General features: G+C 40.0%; 1 protein-coding gene across 1 annotated transcript in view; it reads right to left on the bottom strand.

Annotated features, from left to right (window-relative positions):
- The window catches only part of LOC118342690 (ectonucleotide pyrophosphatase/phosphodiesterase family member 2), a gene marked incomplete in the record, with an annotated part of 38,878 nt that extends 23,401 nt beyond the window's left edge, over window positions 1-15,477 (bottom strand). The window contains 20 exon segments of the mRNA XM_035681305.1: window positions 683-811; window positions 912-972; window positions 1,081-1,253; window positions 1,472-1,559; window positions 1,903-1,981; window positions 2,735-2,862; window positions 2,965-2,996; window positions 3,092-3,217; window positions 4,130-4,238; window positions 4,331-4,403; window positions 5,492-5,557; window positions 6,520-6,575; window positions 7,108-7,227; window positions 7,452-7,531; window positions 7,738-7,835; window positions 8,050-8,110; window positions 8,434-8,559; window positions 10,966-11,115; window positions 11,995-12,100; window positions 15,204-15,477. Coding sequence (XP_035537198.1) covers window positions 683-811; window positions 912-972; window positions 1,081-1,253; window positions 1,472-1,559; window positions 1,903-1,981; window positions 2,735-2,862; window positions 2,965-2,996; window positions 3,092-3,217; window positions 4,130-4,238; window positions 4,331-4,403; window positions 5,492-5,557; window positions 6,520-6,575; window positions 7,108-7,227; window positions 7,452-7,531; window positions 7,738-7,835; window positions 8,050-8,110; window positions 8,434-8,559; window positions 10,966-11,115; window positions 11,995-12,100; window positions 15,204-15,221 — 1,879 coding nt within the window.
- Window positions 15,478-21,896: the final 6,419 nt, after the last annotated feature.

Raw genomic sequence — 21,896 nt, 5'->3', positions numbered from 1 at the left:
TGAATTTACTCCTTCTACCTCATAAACAAATCCACAATCTATGAATATGCAAACTGTGTTCATTTTTAATGTTTTCTTGCTGGACACGAGGTGTCTCCTACTTCACTGTGAAGTCCATTCTCAGTATATGTGTACTGGTGGATCACACTGTAGAAGATGCATACTGGACCAAAATATTGTGATGTGACAAATTGTGCTTGTAGGCCCCACCCCTTAAAAATTTTAATTTTCATTGACCACAGAGAATCTTTCAGCAGATGAATGCAAAAACATCCTTTTAGTGTCAAACTCTGCACACACATCATTCTGTGCAGTGAAGCTCAAACATCACACTGTATGACAAAAACTGATTTTAAATTGAAGAGGGAACCTTTAAATTAAATTTCTGTGTTCAGAGTGGCAAATTTATTTGATTTCATTTCAATTCACTATTAAAAATCAGTTTTTTGAGACCTGAAACTTGCTGAAGATTGATAATCCATCACAGAATAAATAAGCACTTTTTTATAATCATGACCTAAAGACAAGCAGAATTTATCTTCTACTGTTGTTGAAAACTCAAACCAAGACAAACTAAATATAAATCATTACTACAGTAATGTTTAAAGCAAAGGGAGAATTTGTAAGTAAGTGTGTGTGTGTGTGTGTGTGTGTGTGTGTGTGTGTGTACCTGTCTGTACCTGTGTGTATGCTGTCCACAGAGGCATGGCCAGCTCTCTGCTGTACCCGCTGATGAACTCCACATGATGAAGCAAACTGTACTGAGTGTCAAACATCACGGCTGGACGACCAAATGGGAGGTGTGTACTGTCTGCACAAACACACACACAGGGGCACACACAGTTACTCCCTATTGGCTGAGAGAAGAATGAAGTTTTATCGAACAAAAAAAAAAAATTTAAGAAACCTACTGTAACTGTAGATTCCATCTGGTGGAGGACTGAAGGCTTCAATGATCTCCTCTACTTTGTTCTGTAACAGAAAAACACAAGATGTTATTCTGCCCCCTCATGGAGAAACATGGACTGATGCAGCCTGTGTCAGGCATGATGTTTTGTGACGCCACTGTGCTCCTCTGACCTCATCATCACAGCTGCAGCCCAGGTCGTGGGTCACAGTGGCATCAGGGTCGGACGTCGGCGATGGCGGCGTCACTTCCTCTGGCATGCTGGGGTGGTACAGCGGTTCTTTCAGCATATCGTTCAAGCTGCCGTGTGTGCCGTTGTTAGGGGCCGGCTTCAACCCCAACAAGTCTGACAGAGAGATAAAAAACATGATAGGAACCATCAGAAATGTATCTGAACATGTATATTCTGGGATAAAATCAACTAGGTTCAGATAAAAAGGTTTTGGAGTTAACACATTACACAAGAAAAGGTTTAACTCCCTAATTATGACATTACTATGGCATCACTAAAGTCCTGCCCATACTGACTAAAAGGAAACCATTAAGGGAAAATAGTAATCTCACCACACATGACGTTATATAATTCTATATTTTCAAACTCTGGCACTCTTTTCTGGAACTTGAAGCTCGGCCCATGACCCATGAATATGGTCTGCATGAAGGAAAGAAGAAATGTACACAGTAAACATACAGTTCTCTACTAAATCAGTGTTAAACTTGCATTAAAATGAATGTATAGCATCTGTATTACACCTATTAAACAGTAGCTGAACAGTGGTTGCTTGATGATAGTGATACATCGGAAGCGATTTGCCGATGATGGTGAGGTGTTTTTTACAGTTCAACAAATGGTCACACCAGAGAGAAAAAAACTGGTTTATCTGGTTTCAATCTTAAATCAATAATCCTGTAACCTTAGAGGTGTATTGTAGTTACAGTTAGAATATAATATATATAATACAGGAGAGAAAAATAGGTATAAAACACCACAGTACCCTCATGCTGGTTATCTTGTTATCAAAGCCGTGGTCACCAAAGAAACCACACCGAGTCCTCAGTTTTTCTGGCATTTTCCTGGAATAAATACAAAAATAAACATAGAATATTGAAATATAGTGAAACTGTAGAGAACATTAAGAATAATTCCTGCCATGATTTCTCCACATGAAGTGAAACAGAAACTAAACAAACATAAAAACTCCCAAATCTTAAGTTCTCTCACTGCTGGGTGAAATTCCACCATGTTATCAGTTGTTAATTTTGATGACAGGGAATTTTTCACTTTATCAGAATATACTGTTTTCCCTTTACCCAACAGACTTAGAATATGTTCTAAGAACCTTTTGGCATTTTGTCTTTTTTCTACCTGATGAAGTCAACTTTCTACCACACAGACAGAAGGACTGGGCTCTTGCTGTTGGTAGTGTAAAGGTAAAAGAGCAGAGCACTTACCACACAACTTTGTGTCCTTAGGTTACAATTAATCAATAATGAGGAAGATAATAGTTAGTGAAGTCATCATTTTATTTTATTTTTTGCATTTTTACTGGGCAGTCCATGTTGTCAAATATCTCTCAGGTCTTCTTTCGTCATTTAGGCTCCAGTCAAAAGTTTTCACAGATTCAAGAGTTTAAGTTGGACCTGATCTTAAACTCAGCTGCACTAAAAGGTGGACCTGAGAGCTGGTTCGGGTTGGGTAATGTTGGGTTCTCAATGCCGAGGAGAGCCAAGGACTTTAATTAAATGTGAAATAGAGAGCACAGGCTGCTCGAGGCTTCCCCTGATTGTGTCATTTCATTTAAACTAAATCAGTACGTCACAGGTTACCTGGCGATGTGCCACTTCCTCTCCATCAGCAGGTGGACATCCTCGATCCTGCGGTTGTTGGCGTAGTGAAGCCTCTTGGGTAAATGCTGCTTCAGGTACGGCTTGAAGTGCTGAGTTGGCATTTTACACTAAAACAACAAATATGTAGGTGAACGACCTGACCCCTTTCTCTCTCTCTCTCTCTCTTTGAGAAAGTACTGGAACAATGGTTTTGTTTTTGTAGTACTTACAGTGAGGTTTGCAACCACAACTTTGGGGTCATCTGGAAAGGAAAATATTACATCAAAATGAAGTCTGTTTTATTTTGTGAAAATATTCTGATACAGTCTCGTGTTAAAACGACCGCTCTCATCTTACATGTGGTGGATTTGGGGTCGCGGGGTCGTATTCTGCCCAGTGAGCCGGGGATCAGCGTGATCTCATCTATGTTGAGCGGGTAGCTGCTGAGAAATTCTGTCTGATCGCAGTGGGTCTCCTCCATACCTGAGAGACAGAAAAGACAGCCACGGTTTCTGTTATTATAATTTAAAGGTCAGTTAACCCTAAGTAACGTAAAAAAATTTTTGATAGTTTTGTTATGTGCCAACATTTGACACAAATGCTTCTGACAATACACTGGAGCTGAACAGGACTTAAGCTTAAAGTGTCTTTCCAACAATGTCCCAGTTACTCTGAATCTGCAGAGCTCACTGTCAACAGTTTCTACAGGGCCTATTTCTTTTGTAGAAGTCGTTCCAGTAAAAATGATTCAAGGAATTAGACTTGTAGTCTGTATGAATCGAGCCAACTCAACCCACATGACACTGCCAAATATGAGACCTGAATGCGACCCAAGACCTGAGGCTAATCTTATTTGTTATGGGCTGTTGGCTCACCAGGCTAATGCAAGTCATTGGCTACATTTACCTCTCCCCACTGGGGACTGTAAGTAAATTAAGAAGAAAATCACAAACCCAATACATGGGTTTGAGGTAGCAGAACTGTACTGTGCAATATCCAAAGAAACAATGAATTGTGAATGTTTTTGACAGACAAGCCACAGTTGAGCTTTTGCGGTGTAGGTTTCATTCACCTCTATTGTTTGGGGTTGGAGGCAGAAATCTTAGATACAGATATGTTGAAACTCGGGTGCATAAAACTACAACAAAGTGAGACGGTGAACTGACCGTAGTAATGAAGATAAAAAGGCATGATTAAAATCCAGAGCACAGTCAGTATATTTATATAACCAGCTTTATAATGGTTTTGTTTTGTTTTTTTGGGTTTATCTTGTTTTTTGGAGGCATTTGTAAGTCATCCATTTACTTATTAACTTCAAACAAACTGGCCAGAATTAACTGAAAAAAAAGAGATAACACAAATGTCCAGGCTTCAAAGATTATATGGTGGTCCTACCATGGTCCCCTACGACAATAACGTTGATGCAGCGATGCAGGTTCATCTGCTTCAGACCGTTCATCAGATGACCGATGATGTTGTCGATCTCCCTCAGAGGGTTGTCCAGCTATACACAGGGGAGGAAAAACAGCATGTAATAATGTAATGGAGCACGACCCCAATGACGCACACACCTCCACTCTCAGGCCTCACACTCACCTCACTGCTGAGCGGTCCCAGCCGATGTCCGAAGGTATCCGGCTGCTCTGAGTGGACAGCGTAAACGTACGGCCTGAAGAGAGACACACACACATTTTAATCATGATTTTCACCTTAAAAATCAGTTCAGACTTGTAAAAAACTTGTTGTTTCTGGCAGTGAGCGTCTCACCTCAACTCACACAGAACAAAGAAACATGAAAATCTTGTCAACCCACTGCCTCAGTGCACTAAAAACAGCTTGTGACCCCTTCACTGACCCAGGTTCAGCTCAACACTAAAAACAACCTTTATCTTCAAGTCTCCAAGAGGCACTCACTGACACGCCTGACCAAATATAAAACACACAGCACTTCTCATATAAACCCATATACAACCCTCTTGACATCTTTGACATACATTTTAAGATATAAATGCAGGAGCATTACCTCACCAGAAATTAGAGAAATAAATTCTAAAGTATACATACTTCCAGTAAAACGTGCACAAGACCACAGCTTGTTCATGTAGCTGCTGACAGAATAACCACAGTCACTTTATGCTCATAATAAGCATGAGGAGTTTCTGGGGAAAAGAAACTTGAAACCTGACCTGAGTTAAGTAAGTACTCAATATGGGGAAACAGTTAGGATTTAATCTAGAAATCTGGCATGTGTGTTACGGTAAAAGGAAGGAAAAAAATTACATAATGAGCCTCATTCATAGTTTCCTGTTCCATTCAGTGGTGACATTTTATTCACCAGCTTTATGTCTGCTGTTGACATGCATTTAAAAAAACACTCCATTATAATCATTCCATGATGAACTTAAACACAGTTCTTTATATTCTGGGGACAGACAACCTGGAGGGAAAAAAGAACCATAACCAATAGTTATAATGCCCAAAAGTACAGTTGTATTGCAGCTGTGCGGTTCCCACAGCAGACATTTTGTCAAACACAAGTATGACTAATAACATCAGTAATGACTGCAGTCAGTTTAAATCAGCCAGTTCCAGGAGCCCGGTGTTGTGCATATGGTTTTGGCTCTGTGTCTTGGCTTATTGGGACACTTCACTGGAACTGCAAGTCAAAGTTTCTGCAATGAGAAAGACCCACATTTCCAAGACCCAAATAAAACTACATTTTTCTCAAAACCCTACATGAAGAGTAGACAGACGTACCTCTCATCATCGGGCAGATGCAGCCAGCGCAGGATGGTCAAAATCCTCCTCTCCAGAGGAATCACCCTGGAAACCAAACATAGCGAATGATGATGAAGAAGCACGATGTCAGTTTAAACTATAACTGGCTTTTATCACATATTCTTCACAGGATATATTTGGATATTTACTGGATTAAAAGAACCACCTGTTCTTATGAACAAAAAGGAAAAAAGGGGAGCTGATCTGTCTGTAATTGTCTGTGTGTCCTTGCACAAAGACAGTGGAAACAGAGTAATAGACGTAAGCCTTGTTACAAGCAATATCTATAACACTGAGACATAAAAACCAGTCTGGTGCCTCTCCTTTACCACTTTGTCTTGATTCAATTTATTTTTGCTCGATGCTCCAACAAACAGCTGTTTCGGCGGCTTTGAGTCTTCAATGGCCTCTGTTGTGACTGAGTATGTGGGGGAATTGTCTTGTGATTGTGTGTCTGTGTGATTGGGGCCATTGTCAGGATGTGATGAGCGCTCAGCCTCTTACCCTCGTGATCATTATGTCATGGATATGCAAATGCTTTCTGAAACTAATCTGTCTGTGCAGTCATTTAGGTGAAATAAAGAGAAAATCACCTTTAAATCTTTATCTGATGATAAACTAAGATCATCTCTGGATTCTATTCCTGCTTCTTTATACTTTTGTAATGACATTATGAGTTAGATTTGGGAAATGGGAATATAAAATCAGTTTAAACCAATTAATTTAAATAAATATTTGTATTTTTCGTTGAAAATCAAAAATTAACAATAATTAGCCATATTGGGTGATTTCAAGGAATATTCTATTTTCTGACATTTCAAAGTTCAGCTTTTAGAATAAATGTTGGACCAACACTGGCTGCAAGTATACAGTAACACATATTCTTTGCCTCCTAAACCAACCATGAATCTTTTTTCTCTCAACTTCAAGGTTCTGGAAGTTACCGGTGCCGTGCTGCGTTCCGTGTCTAAAGCTATTGAAAAATATTCCAGTACTAACTTAAGTACCAAGGCCAGAAGAAAGTGCCTGCTTTCACTCCTTGTTCCTCCGCTGTGATCCAGATCTGTGAAACAGAACAAGAAGGAGGTTATCAGAAATCAAATGTCCCTCCTCAGCATACTATGCTTAAAAATCCCACAGTGCAATGCGTCACCTTTGCTCCTGAGGTCATACTGCTGTGTCTCAGTTCCATACTACTAACTCATTGTACACAATGTTCAGATCAGTTTAATCTCTCTGAATCCAGGACCATCATAACGATTGGTTCAGGAAGGGTGTTTTTGCATAGCTTAGCACAACACACTAATAAAAACATACCTATGAATATTGTCTTCCATTTCTGCCAATAGATCCTCCTAAATGTTACACACTGGACCTTTAATGGGCCTCCAGAATATGAAACTAGACTGTGAGATTTGTGACTTACAAAGTTTCAGTTGTGTCAGAACCTGAAATCAGTCTAATGAAGTGACATACCGTAACGGAGTGCTAACCAGTTCAGGCTTTTAGTTTCTTTCACTACAGTTTAGTTAGCCAGCATGTGAGTTTGAACTGAATCCAATCCAATCACAGGCTGGTATCTAGAGTGTACTCACAGGCTGTCCGCCCCACCAGCGGTGGTTCAGTTTCTCTCTGGTGCGCAGACTGAAGGTGGCATTAAACACCGGGTCGTGCATGGTGTTCCCCACAATCCCATGGGACTCTGGGTAGAGACCCTGCAGAGAGAGCAATGCCAGTGCAGTTAATGAAAGTCAGCCCTGCAGCAGCGTCACAACATCTGCAGGCTGTAGGACCTTATGAACAGGGCTATTGGCAAACATTTGTATTGACTTAGCCCAACATAGGAGTACATATTAACAGCACTGCTCTACTGTCCCCTCTGGTGTTGCATGATAAAAAATATGAACCGGTCATTCAGACATTACCCAGGATCACTTACTGTGGCTAGTGTATATAAATTTGGGAAGGTCTTCGATGGGTAGACTGGTCGCATGTAGGGTGCTGAAGTACCACATGCGCCTAAGAGGAAGCAAATGTAAACTTTTCATTATTAAACTTCATAAAAAAAATATTTTAAGCACTACAATCAAGATCAAACCTGCAATTAGATGATACATTTATCTTCAGCTAAATTACAGGACGAGCTTCACACTGTCACACAGATCAGGACTTCGCTACAACTGCATTTAGGAAATGAAACGTAAGAAAAAGTACAGAAGACATACGGAGTTTATGTATGTTGGGAATGACAGATTTGCCCTTCTTCAGGTAGGAGGCTCTGAACCCGTCGACAGACAGCATGATGAGGGGAGGACGGATGAAGCTGAGCAAAAAAAAGTTAAATTGACTGGTGGCAATTGCATCATTTTAAAAGGACAGAATGAATGGATCCTTATGAATATGGTAGGTGTTGATTAAATACATCTTCATTCATCTTCTCTTAAATAAAATAAAAACAAAATGTGTCAATTACAGCGTCAGCACACACAGTGGCTCTTATGTTTCATTGTTGCTGAGTTTTTCAGTTTCAGACTCACCCTGCAGGGCATTCCGCACTCTTGATGTCCTCACAGTCTCCTTGCACCCATGAAGTCTCACCTCACATGGAAACAACAGCACAGAGTGATTGCCTACTTCCATGCTCATTCACTCACCATTTCTAATCATATATATGTATACTGGTAAAAGTGTCAAACTTCTCTGATTTCAACTTCTCAAATGTAAGAATATCCTCTAACCTCTGTAAATTTAATATCTTGGGATCTTTGGAAACAGTGATCAATATTTCTCACCATTTTCTGACCTGTTATGGATCAAGTGATTAATCGATTAATCGATAAACTGATTGACAGATTAATTGCTAATGAAAAATATATAATGAAAATAAGCATTCGTTGCAGTCCTACTCTCACAATAAGTACCTTTGCAGAGTGACTTGTAGTTGGAGCAGCAATCTCCCTTCTCCAGACAGTCCTCTGAGCAGTGGCAGGCGTGGTCGTCATTCCTCTCCTCCCCGCAGCGAGCCTGAGTGCACTCAAAACCTCCCGCTGAGATAGAGGAAGGAGGGAAGTTCATGAACATAAAACCCTCCCAGTGAGGCTGACAACCATATGAAAAACATCACGAACAAATGGCATTGACAACTTAGATCTCCTCCAGTCTGTTACGAATTATCCGGTTACAAGCAACTTCTTGTAAAAGAAAACCCTCACAAGTATCTCATGGTTGTAGAATTCATGAGCTACAATCATCATATTGTTTTGTTCTGGAAAATGTCCCAGTCTGGTTACCATAATGTTTTCAAGATTAAATTGTCTCTTTATCCAGCAAAGTTCTAAATTAGCATCAGATGAAAATTTTAGCATTTTGGCTAACTCTCAGACTTTGTCTCAATGATGTAACAGCTAAGTGCTTATCATTGTGTAAGCTGAGCTTTCTGAGTACTGGAGCTACTGCAGTACTGCTGTGAACTATTATAATAGATAACTCCACTACTGCTACTGATATTAGTCAATCTGTGTGTGTACAAAATGTGTAAATAAACCTGAAAAAAGTCGTCAATAAACACACTATTAACTTCCATCAATGGAAATTCAAACAGGAAAAACAACATACACCCACACTGTATAATATACGGAGACTCTGGATCAGTCTGGTGATATTCTGTCTGTGTCTATTCTTATTGTCAACAAATCTTATGAAAAGATCAAAACCAACAGTGAATTCACTAACAAGTATTGTATCAAAGCCAAAAACTGCCACAGTTAGAATGGCAGCAGGATTTATTCATGTTGTATCGTAACTTTTTCGGAATTTCGGATATGGAATTCATTTGCAGCTGCTACAGTTCAAGATGAGACCAAAGCCTTGTTTTTAGCCTAACAATTGTTGGGTAGGTTTTAATGGCATTTAGTGTCACTTCACCCTCCCCCTTCCAAGAGAAACTATATATATATATATATAGTAATTAACTCATCAATAGTAATATATAACTATATGGCTGCAAAAAGCATGAAACACCCCTATCTAGAGCTAATGATTGTAATGTTTTTGTCCCTTCTGGGCTACTGTAGAAACATGGTGGTTCATCATGGTGACCTCCACAGAAGGCGACCCGCGGCGTCTGTCGATATAAAAGGCTCATTCTAAGGTAACAAGAACATAACGATTGTCAGGTGATATCCCCTAATGAAAACATACATGGAGTGAAGCCTGCAAGCTAGTTCAGGCAGTCAACTTGAGCTGCGCTGATATACACACATGACATGCCTTATTCCATAATCACTAACCAAGCGCTCCTTTCCAATCTGGTCTATTTAAACTGCAACATTTCCCAGCTCTCCCTCTGCTCTGTCAATGCCTGTTGCCTTGCATCCGTATTGCTGCTGCTGCTGCTGCTGCTCTGTAAGCTATTGCTGCCTGCTGCCAGCATCCACCTGTAGGCTCCGACTGGGGGTTAAGGTATTTGCACATCACTCCCCAATATCTCTATGTAAACATATGAGGTCGCAGCCTAGACGGCAAAATCTAAATATGCTATACTGCTTTAATAAACATTTCAAACGCCAGTTGTCTGACTGAACTATGAATATCATATTCCATTTCTGCCAATAGATCCTTCTAAATGTTACACACTGGAACTTTAAGAGGGGTGAGGAGTCAGCAGTCGGTATCAAACAGAGCAATCCATAAAGGAGGTTTTTCAAGGTTTTTCAGACATTTTGAATCAACAACCAGAAGAGGTCCATGAGCATACCGTCATAAATGATCACAAAATATATGAGGCTGAATGGTTGAGTAGTGCGCAAGATTATCTGCAGACAGACACACACACATGGACACACACACACATACACAACTGCCAAACTCATAATCGAGATAAAAACACCACCGTTATCCTTGAGGATAGAAGTAAGTTGATTTAGTATCCACTACAGGACATCCTTTAACATGAATACTGGGCTCCATAGAAATGCTCATCCATTGTTTGGCAAATTTCTACAAGAACATCTATATATGCACTTTGTGTATAAAACCTAAATACACACTGTTAATATAAAAGTCCATTATTAATTAGTCCATTATCAGGTAATTACTGAACTGCTTATATCAGCTTGAAAGAACTATGAGCACATACATGACTTCGTAAAACGATTAAAATTGATGCTTCAATAAAAATAAAATTGTTTTCAACTTTAAAATGTCCATTAATGTCCTTAAAAATACAGACAATCATGGGAGAAAAGTACCAGTCAAAAAGCAAGTTACAAAATTCTCACAATGTTAGAAATCTGTTAAATCTGAACAAAAACTTTATCCCTTGTTTCTTGACCAAAGGCATTTTTGATACCTGTTAAACTATCAAACAGGACAGAAATGACAGCGTCCTTGTCGGAGAATATTGTTAAAGAAGTTAAAACAGGAGAAGTGATGAAGTTGGACAACAGACTGACCTGTTTTCAGGCAGTGCTCGTCGAAGTCAGTGCAGCAGCTGTAGTAGGTTTTACACAGATTGTCACACCTGCATCCTGGAGGTTTGGCCTCCTCCAGCTCAAAGCACCTCCCCTTGCAGGAGCCCGCTGAGCTGATCCACTCTGAGACGACTGGAGAGAGGAGAGGGCCACAGTTAGACGCCACTGCTGCAAATATACTGTTAATAAAAATCAGTCCAATTTTTTTCTTTCCTAAGATTCATAGTTCCACCTTATTTGAAAGGAAATGTGTCAGCATCTTTAAAGAACCATACATTCATGCAAGTACAGTACACACATTACAGATGAAGGTTAAAGGGCCTTAACTACAAACACTACAAACTGTACGGTTTGATTGAAAAATCAAAGCACTCTGCAGGCAGTCTGTGGCGTCAGTTCACTTCAATACACAAGGAAAGAACCAGAAAGCCAAACAGTCTTTCTGTATTGTCAAGGTTTCAGTATCGTAGCATATGTGAGGACTGTTTTTGAAAGCTTGTTGGTATCTGAGTTTTGAGAGTAATGTTTGTTAATGCATGATCCTTATATTTCCACACCCATGTTTGCTTTGTGGTGGTTTCTGCATTGGATTTTACTCAGAATTGTTTTTCATCAACATAACATAATTAACGTAGTCTTTTTCTGTAGCACAGTAGTAATTCTGGGATGTCAGAGGATCCACGAATGCACTGAGATGGTCTCTGCTTCCCTGTATAGTGCCACATGATGAAAAATAACTGAATAAAACAACTACATGTCACTGTGATGACTTTAATTCTCTGTAGATTAAAGCACTGTGAAATGCTCTGAAACCAATGGCTGCCTGGAAGGACACAATCTAAGATCTAAAAGCGTGATCTGCAATAATGTAGAGTACAGCATGTAAACCACCAGCTTGGTGATTTAAAGAGTATATAATCAGCTTTATTTCACTACATGAGGAATTGTTTTGAATGTCAAAAAGCAGATCTTCCATTTTGTCCTGAATCAAACATCTACAGCTGTTCTCACCTTTAGTGTGAGGTGGTGGGTTGTCTCCTCCATCTAAAGGTCTACTGGCTTGAAAAACATAAGCTCTGCTGACATCAGTACCCCACAGACAGAACACAACCACTACCTGCAGAAAACACATTACAAAAACATACATCAAATAATTATTTATTGACTCCGATAAAGGAAATCTCTGTCCACTGTCCATTCAAGGGTTGCAGGTCAAAGGTCAGGCATCTCTGGGATGAGTAGAGCCTTAATGTCTTTTTACTCAAGGACACTTCAAGGTGCAATAGGTAAGAATTGGTCAAATTCAAACTCTAAATAGAGGAAAGCATATCACCAGAGTAAACGATATCGGCTGCTAACTGTAGCTGCCGTTAGCAGACCTAACTGTGCAGCTAGCAGTCAAAGTAGCTGTATATACTGTATGCTTTGGAACACAGAGAGGAGGACGTGGCCCAGGGCGGGAGGGATACTAGCGGGGACTGATGCTGGACTGGCCAGCGGGCAAACTGGTTTGTGACAGGGAATACAGTACCGAGGTGATTTGCAGCGGTTCTAACCAGGACTCTGACTCTCTAACTCTGGGAACAACAAAGACATGGCAGAGACCAAATTGAGACCAAACCAGAGCTTGTGAATGTTGGAACAGTGGTAAGACTAACTAAGCAAGTTGTGGCCAGTTTTATTTTAAGATGAGTTAACAAGTGATTAATTCACTTGTTAACTCATCTTAAAAAAAATTTCTTCAGAAACTTGAATTCAGAAGGTTGTAATAGGTGTAATACTATTTCCTTTTTAGACATTTTGACGTTTTTTTTTTGTTTATTTATTAGACTAAAAAAGTTAAGAAAGCTCAACTACGACAACAAGCTATACTGAGCTATCAGACTATCGCTTCTTGAGGTACAAGGTGGTATTATGAGAAAGGATGGGCCGAAGCAAGCTGGTTAGCATGCTAACTTTAGTAGATATCTCTGCAACACAATATATAGACGTCTTTGACACAACGACAAAACTAAAATTCTGACATATTACACCTTTAATGAGGATACTGACTAAAATAAGGTCTGGAAAGAGGGTCACTATGCTACCTTGTTGCCCTAACAAGGAGTTTGTTTTCTTCACCTCTGAGACACATTCATGTTCACTTCTCAGGGGTCAGAGGTCAACGGGCAGCCAGGAATGGCAACAGTAAAAAAGTTAAGTGTTCCACTCCTTCTATAGCTCAGAGAGAAGAGCCTGGCACTACAGATAAAGGTTCAGTTCCCATCAAAGCTACACAATGTGCTGTACGCACGGAGCTGAAGGTGGTCTGTGTGCCTGGATATAAACTGCTCCACAGAGCCAGACCAGAGCTGCTTCACTGTGAAATATACATGAATACAAACATCGTTTCACTTCACACAGGTATCAGAATATATTGGCTTACGATATCAGAACAGAACTTTCTTGACTTTAAAGAAATAATGAGGGAAAGAAATTGAGAAATAATACAATTTTAATTCACAAACTTTCAAATTTGAGGATGTAAACAGACAGAAAAGACAGACGTTCTCCAGTGATGAGTCAACAGTTCACCAACAGCCTCCTGCAGGTACTCTTACACTGTTGAACTCAGTCTAGTTGTCACAGGTTAACTTTTCAAATAAGATTCTAGCTTTTGTTCACTCTCAGGACAGATACAGTTGGGCTGCAGCGGACGATTATTTTAAGTATCCGTCAATTTATTTTTTGAGAGAAAAGCAACAAATCCTCACATTTGAAAAGCTGAAAATATTTGACATTTCAACTTTAAATAATTGATCCATTGGCAAAATAGTTGCCAATTAAGTTTCTTTCCAACGGCTTATCAATTTATAGTCTAATTGTTGCAGTCATAACATTCAATAGCATCCGGTGTTGCCTGTTTCTCTGGTAGTTTCCCAAAGGACATCACTTACTTAAGTAAGCAGTTTGAGAGAAAGCAACAACCAACTAAAAAGTTTCCAGGGGTTCAACCCAGAGAAAGTTACAACTCAGGTGTTTGGTGTTCACTTAATAAAACCTTCTGGAAACAAGAACCATGGAGTGGCCCCAGGAACCAGTGAGAGAACCAGAACCGCTGAAAGAAACCAATTTATCTGTATTCATATGCCAAAGCAGTAGGGTTGCAACAGTATTAGAATCTCCCGGTACGATTACTGTCTCAGAAAATATTGTGACATTACAGAATTATTATTATCATCAGTTACAATGAACCCTTAAAGGAATAAAAACAGAAGGATTTTTGTTAGCTAAAATATCACCAAATGCTTTTTAACATTAATACAGTAGAATTCAATACTGTGGATAAAAAAAGTACAAGGTATGAAAACTGTCAATTTTCATACTGAGGTAGGCCTATAACATGGTATCTTTATACGGCTGCAACCCATAGTCCCAAGATGAATAACTGGATACAAATCAAACCATATGGTCACGACTCAGATAGCCTGTATTAGACCTGTGACACAGGATTTTACTTTGTTTTAAAGGCAAACAGGTCAAAAAGGTTGGGAACCAGCCGTCTAAACATCTCAGTGAGCCAGATTCTAGAAATGTTTTTACTCTTGAGCATGACTTGGTAAGATGGTGGCACTAAAATTCCAACACAGGCAGAATGATATTATATATTATTAGAGATTGTCCATTCTAACTATTATTATTATTTAGTAAATTAACCAAATGTATTACAAATGAAGCCTTGGAAGTGTCTTCCAAATCATTCTAGTTATTCACGATGATGATGATGATGATGCCAAACCCCAGCCCTTAGTGTAACCATTAACCCTCTGCTGTTGCCTACCTTTACCTCCCCCAGGTAAACAGATGTGTGTGTCACTGTTGATAATGAGCTGTTCAGACCATCATCATCATCATCATCATCATCATCATCCTCATCATTATCATCACAGATCTCGTCCCAGAGTCAGTCGGAGCAAAAGAACAGCTGCTCTATAATTCAGATGCTCAGACTTATGTAATTCCCTCTCTCTTAAGGTAAAGGCTGCAAATGTCAAAGCTTGCATTAATGTGAGGCAAAGTGCAGTTCTCTCACTCACAGGTCGATACATCAATCCTGCAAGAGAAGGGGGAGCTGGGAGCTGGGAGGAGGGGGGGCAGGGAAACACTTCAGCCGTCCAAATGAAAGCTAAAACAAATCGACATGGGGTTCAAACAGCGAAACTGTCACAGTCTTACCGTACCAAATTGCCCAGTAGCATGTTCCAAACCGTGAATCCACTTTTGGCATTCCCCCTAAAAAAAACCGAAAGCGCAGAAATTGTGTCCAACGTCCGGTAGAACTCCTCTGTGCGCCTCCGCAGATCGATGGAGCAGAGCGCAGGGGTCCAACTATCTCTCTCTCTCTCTCACTCCGGTTGTTTGCCTCTGCCTCTCTCGGTCTTGGGCCAATAAGCATGAAGTAATGGTGACAGCTGCGCTCTGGTACAAGAGTGCGTCAGGTCGGGGTGACGCTCCGGAGTCCAACACAGTCAGCAGCACTGAACTGATCACCCAGAGAGAGAGGGTGAGCCAGAGAGGGGGGGGGGAGAAGGGAGAGAGAGAGAGGAGAGAGAGAGGGAGGGAGAGAGAGAGGAGAGAGAGAGAGAGAGAGAGAGAGAGGAGAGGGGAGGAGAGGAGAGAAGAGAAGGATGAGGGAGGGAGAGAGAGGCACTCCGAGGGAGCTGGGGGGTTGTATAATGTTCAATGTTCAGTCTGTCTTAAAGGAATATGGAGGCTTTACTTGCCCTTTGGGAAACTTAGTGACAAGAGACCAAAGCCATCCATGTGTCCCTGGTTGGTGTATGGGTTCATGCTGGAACTGTGGGCTGCATGGAGTGATAAGCTACTACTAATATGAACCTTAAAGACTGATCTCTGAGTATTAAAATGTTTGTAGAGATTTCTTCTGAGGCTGTTTAAAGTACAGAACAGAACTTCCACACATGAATCTGCACACACACACACATATTTAATGCTGAACAAATACGGCAGAACATGTCATAACAAAACTGTTTTGAATTTTTCCAGGAAAAGTTGCAGCATACTGTGAATCAAACTGCTGGCACACCACGTCCAGCTCCAAGAACTATAAGCTGACTGATCAAATGAGTTTCCTAACGTCTTACGGTAAAGTGGCAGCAACACAGTGACACAAGCTGACATTGCAGAAAGAGAAAGAAAACAAAGTAACCCATTATTGCACCACGAGAGTCTGCATGGATGTGTTGTCAGCTTCAGTCTTGGACTTGTGGTTGGAATTGTTGGTCTCAACCAAGTCCAGCAATATATGTTTTTGGATATTGGTATAATTAAAAAGAACGGGCAGTGACATCGATCAATCAGTGTCACTCACTGTCTCTGCACCCACTCTGTCTCTCTCATTTGCACTCGGTCTAGTCTTGGACTCAAACCTCTTTGGACTCGGCCTCAACTAGTCCTGGTCTTGGACTTGTCTTGCAGTCAACAAAGGTGGTTAGATTGCATAATTACATATTACAAATTACAGTGACAACAAATCTTTGAACTTAATGCAAATAGTTTGTAGCGCACCATAGTTAGTTTTTATGAAACCATCTTAATTCTAGTGTAGTTTAAGATTTTTTCATATGTTGTTGTCGAGTTGTCATATACACTTTGATGTACACATAAGAGTGTATGATAAGTAGAATATCAAGTTGAATATATTATAATCATGCACTTTCAGATGTGCAGTGTCTCCACTTATCTGCTCTCCATGTTTACTATATAGGCTAATCTACACAACAACAGCAGTCAGCTCAAGGCTATCAGAACCAGTGTGTGTGCAAACCAAAACTCATCCTGTCCTGTGTGTCCCATCTTAGATAATGATGATCAGTGTTTGGGTTTGTATTCAGCAGGCACAGATGGGACCAGCTTCACCTTACAGCAGTGGAATGGAGGGCATTTATTCATTACTTTCTTTACTTTGAACTTACTATCAAATGTGTCACCTTATACCCCGGCCTTTATAACCTATTGAAGCACTGAAAGTGTGTTGAATTTGAGAATAAGGCTTAGGGTAGGCTTTATATCTGGCAAGAATCAGACCAAAGATTCGCACACTGTACTAATCACTCCCAGCTATTTCAACGTTTCTTCTTACAGAGTTTTTTGTCAGACCTGGTTGAAAGTAACGCCAGAGGTGACTTTACATCAACAATCATCTTTTCAATATAAAATCTGCAATGGATGTGGTCATACAAGGCCTTGCAGCATCCTCATGTACGTCCAGACTTTGTTGTAAGCTGAGTGAACCAGTCAGGACAGACACTGCCGTGTTAACTGTGTGTTTACTGTGTGTTTACTATTGCCCACAATAGAGACAGGAAGTTAAGAGACAAAAACAGAAGAAGAAATGGTTAAGTTGCATAAGGTAAGCAGGGCTCCAGATCACTAGATGCACCCCGTTACTTCTATGAGGTGATATAAAACCTGTAAGATACCTGAATCCTGCGGTGAGCTAACAGTGAACTGGGCTGTGAGAGAGACATGTGAACATCTCATTGTTTTCCTCTGTAAACAATGAGACAAAGGCCCCACACTGTGAAGACAGCTCTCCTGTTGAAAGTTGTCTCTGCACTCCCGCTCTGCAGCAGATAAATGCCTCCGCCAGAGCTCTCTGCAAGACAGGTATCGGCCTTCGTTTTATGTTTGTCTGCTCTGTGATTTCGGAGGAATAGCACAGAAAGCCACAGCATTACGCTTCTTTTCACAGAGCTGCTATCAAAACACATCAGGGCTTTTGAAAGGCTCTGCTGTCACTGACAGCCTGCACTCTGCCGGGAACATTTTGTTCGGGGGGGGGGGCAAATCTCTCAGCTTTGAAAGAGATCTGTACATCCACCGCCTCCGGGGAAACATCCTCATCTTACAAAGACCACACACACATTCACGTATGCATGGGCACGCACACATACAGAAGAAGGGCTGCATGCAGAGTGCACACACACAAAGATACTCACACACATTAACACAAAATACAAAACATTTTGAGAGATCTGAAACGATGAAGCGTCACTCACAGTTGTCCCCGAGGCCTGCTGAGCTGTGTGTGCTTGTGTTTGTGTGTCTTCAAAGTGTAGGACAAACAGCGAACACACAGACACACACTCTGCCCCTGGCACAGATTACCTTCTATAAACCACAAAACAATGTGATTGGCCGGTTTGTCCCCCAGCACCTGAGGCCACGCTTAGCTGACTGATCCTGGCAGGAAGTCAGCTGCAGCTAGAGTTTCAGTGCACCTGGTCTCCGCATCCATGTGGGTCAAACTGTCAGCAGGATGCAGACAGGTATGGTCCAGCGGGCATTCAACCACATCCACAGGCTTTAACAAAAAGGTCTGAACATCTGTCACATCTGTCTGAGTTTTATTTCAGCTTCAGTTTTTTCAGTTTTTTCTCTTCATTGTATTTCTGTTCATCATTTTATAATGATTTGTAAAGTTTTTTATAAAGGTGTCGAAACTGGTATCTTGTGTATATACTGTATCATACACTATGACTTAATACCACAGAGTCCATCTAACTTTTACTTTCATCAGCTTTTAAAACGTATTTAGTATTAGAAGTAGATACGGTGGGATCAGGTCCCTCTTACTTCCACCAATACACAGTGTTTAATGTCAGCTTTGGAAAGTGCTTTTAATCATTGAGCTTTTGATGTTTTCTGATACCATCGTGGATCAAAGACATTGCAAAGATTGAAGCTTCAGTGCCTGAGGACAAGCTTACGCAGACATTAAGCTTCTCTCCTCTGGCTGGGGAAGGCCTCACTCACCTCCAGACCAGACTGACATTACAGCAGCTCAGGTCTTTGGCCGAGTGAAAGTCGGGAAAATGAGACTTTAAAAGTCTTGTAGCAACCATCTGATTGGCTCTTCCCTAGTGTAGATTTATTGGTTTTAGTATAACCTTTGCCCAAAGTGTCTGCAACAGTATTTTTCCAAACTTAGGTCTAACCACATGAGCTTATACTGAAGAAGATGGTTGGGTTTTGCACACGAACAAATCTCTAACACTGATTTATCAAGCTGAATGTGGCGACTCATTAGTGTCATTGCCAAAATCACAAACGGTTTCTTTCATTCCCTAGAAAGTGAAAGTCCCGCTGTCAGCTCATCATACACTATGTTACTTCTTGGTTAAATACTGAAAGACGGCAAAAAGCAGAAACAGCCATGATGCAATAACAGAACAGCTGTTAACTTTATGAACAGTGCTTACATGTGCACAGTTTTATACTGAAAACAGAATGAACTTACTTAGAAATCTGTGACTAACGTTGAAGACAGTCAGAAAAAAATAAATATTATGGGTAACACCACAATCTCTGACTAAATGATTCCAGTGTGAATGATTTATACTGCAACGTTCCATTCACACACTGCTGATAACAACCTGATACTGTGCTCACCCGTAAACTCACACATCGAGAGCACGGCCATCAGTAGCAGTTTAGGGTTCAGGATCTTGACCAAGGACCAATCATTGTAGTTTACTGTCGTTTATTGCTATATGCATCTCAATTTTTCGAAAAGCTGCTGCCAAATCAGGTTTTGTAACATTTAGGAGGATCTGTTGGCAGAAATGGAAGATAATAGTCATAGCTATTTTGTCATTGGTGTATAATCACCTGTGTTTTGTTATCTCAGAATGAGCCACTTTTATCCTGGCCACCATGTTGAACCGATAGGAGCTGAGAAGGCCATTGCGAGTTTCATAGCAATTGCAGCACTATATGCCACTAAAAACACACCACTGACATTATATCTCCTTATAAAGTTGTTTTGGCTAACATGTTAGCAAGCATTTCCCTTTTTACAAATACAGTAGACACAGAGCAATCATCATGTTTCTGATGAATGAATCTTATTATTCACTCTTCTTTTAGCTCCTAGGATACGTTGCTTCACCAGTAGACTCAGAATCTCTCACGCACACCCTGATAAATGTATGATTCTGCAGTGAAATGTGCCTTTAATGACACTGATTGTGGGACTGGATATATGCTCCTGCAGAGAATTTGAAGTTCAGAGTAGGATAGCACTCAAATACATTAACTCTGCTGACATTTGTGCATCGTAATTCAGGAACAGTAATGTACTTTGGACAAAGTTAATATTTGCCTCACTATGCTCAAACACACACCCACACTTCACACACACACAGTGACTCAAACACACACACACACACGAACAAACTGTTCCAATGTTCACATGTCTCAATTAACATAAATGTCCCATAGCACCCACACAGTGCAGCATTTGTGCACATATTGAGCACTTCCAAAAGGTTTGGTTTTCAAAATGAGATGATTTGTCATGATTCTTGTGTTTTTGGCACAATTTGACACTTTTGGGTGACACACTTTAGATACATGAGCAATTGTATTATTTTGATTATTACATATATTTATAATCTCTTCTCTGATTTTTGTATTCTATATATTTCTAACTAGTCTAGTCAGTACAGCCTCAACAGTAAGCCACCCTACATTTTACTGCACATGTTGAATGAGCATGTGATGGAAAAAAACAAAAGATTCTTTAAATTTTGGATGTTGAATCTTTCAATTGTTTTCAGATTTTCTTCCAGATTCCCAAAGAACATTTACCACAGGCAGATATTTGACCTTATTTTTGAGAAACCAGACAGAAAGGTGAATCAGGAAAGGTTAAGCAGCTTTATTTATAAAGCACATTTCAAACCCAGTGTTTTACATAGGCAAAGAAAAGCAGAGCTTGGGCATCTTTACAGCTCTGGAATCAAGCTGAGCTGTAATTTTCATTCTTTCCTCCTTTTTGTCAAATACAATGATCCCTGTCAGCTCACTGGTCACTTGGTGAGAGAGCTGAGTAAAACTAAAGACATCCCTCATGTTTTAAACTGTCTTCAAACAGGGGCTGAGGTGGCTCTACATTTAGGTGACCTTGGCATTAAGATATGTCCCTGTGAAGCAGACTCTCATGGCGTCCAATTGAATCTATAAACCCAACAAGATTTAAGAACTTGTTAGATAAACCCTTTGTTGCTAATATTATTTCTGTATGTCCAGTTTACATGTGTTAGGGTGACCTCAAAGTCTCAAAGTACAGTTGTTTTGTTCTGTCTGTTCAGAAAAAGTACATATATATGTATATTTTTACTTTTCTGGGGTACAAACAAGCTGTTTAACTGCCTTAACACCAGCACTCCCTGTTGGTAACCACAGGTATACTTACGCTTTACAAAGGGCAAAAATACAGTACAATTATATATAACCAATTATATTATTCACATACTATTAATTATTATTAATTTTATTCTCATTACAGCAATTACTTTTCTTCTTGATGTCTGTTACAGTTATTGGGATATAAATATTTTACTGGGTGGTATCTTCAGATGTTAATCACTCATTTTCTTCAGGAAATGAAAATATTCTAGTTTTTCTTATGACTTTGTTTTATTAGATTTCTCATACCCTTTTTTCCTTCTATATACAGTTTCAATTTTGAATGTGTCACAAGCTTTTCTCCAGCAGAGGGCAGCATTAGCTCTGTTACAGTAAAAAGGAGGTGAGAGATGGAGATGAAAGGAAAAATGCAGAGAGCCATTCACACAATGACTTTAGAGTAGTGCTGGAGAGCTGAAAGAGTACACACATGTTATAATACTGTATACTACAATTGGATACTGAACATATACTAAAATGTGTCTTATTATAAGATATCACGATCATAATTTTGTTTAAGTTTAATATCTGTTTGTGCATTCGGTAGTGTAATGATCAGATTTTAGGTTTTAATATGTGTTGTTATATACAATCCTCTGTATGTGAAAAATTGACCACTGGAAACCTCCAGGTGTATTAAATAGACACTGAATCAATGC

Source organism: Morone saxatilis, unplaced genomic scaffold (genome assembly GCF_004916995.1).
Source record: "Morone saxatilis isolate NCDOM2014 unplaced genomic scaffold, NCSU_SB_2.0 Contig9, whole genome shotgun sequence".
In the NCBI taxonomy this organism is placed as follows: domain Eukaryota; kingdom Metazoa; phylum Chordata; class Actinopteri; family Moronidae; genus Morone; species Morone saxatilis.
Note: the sequence above shows the minus strand (reverse complement) of the source record. Positions and strands in the feature narration are given on the sequence as shown.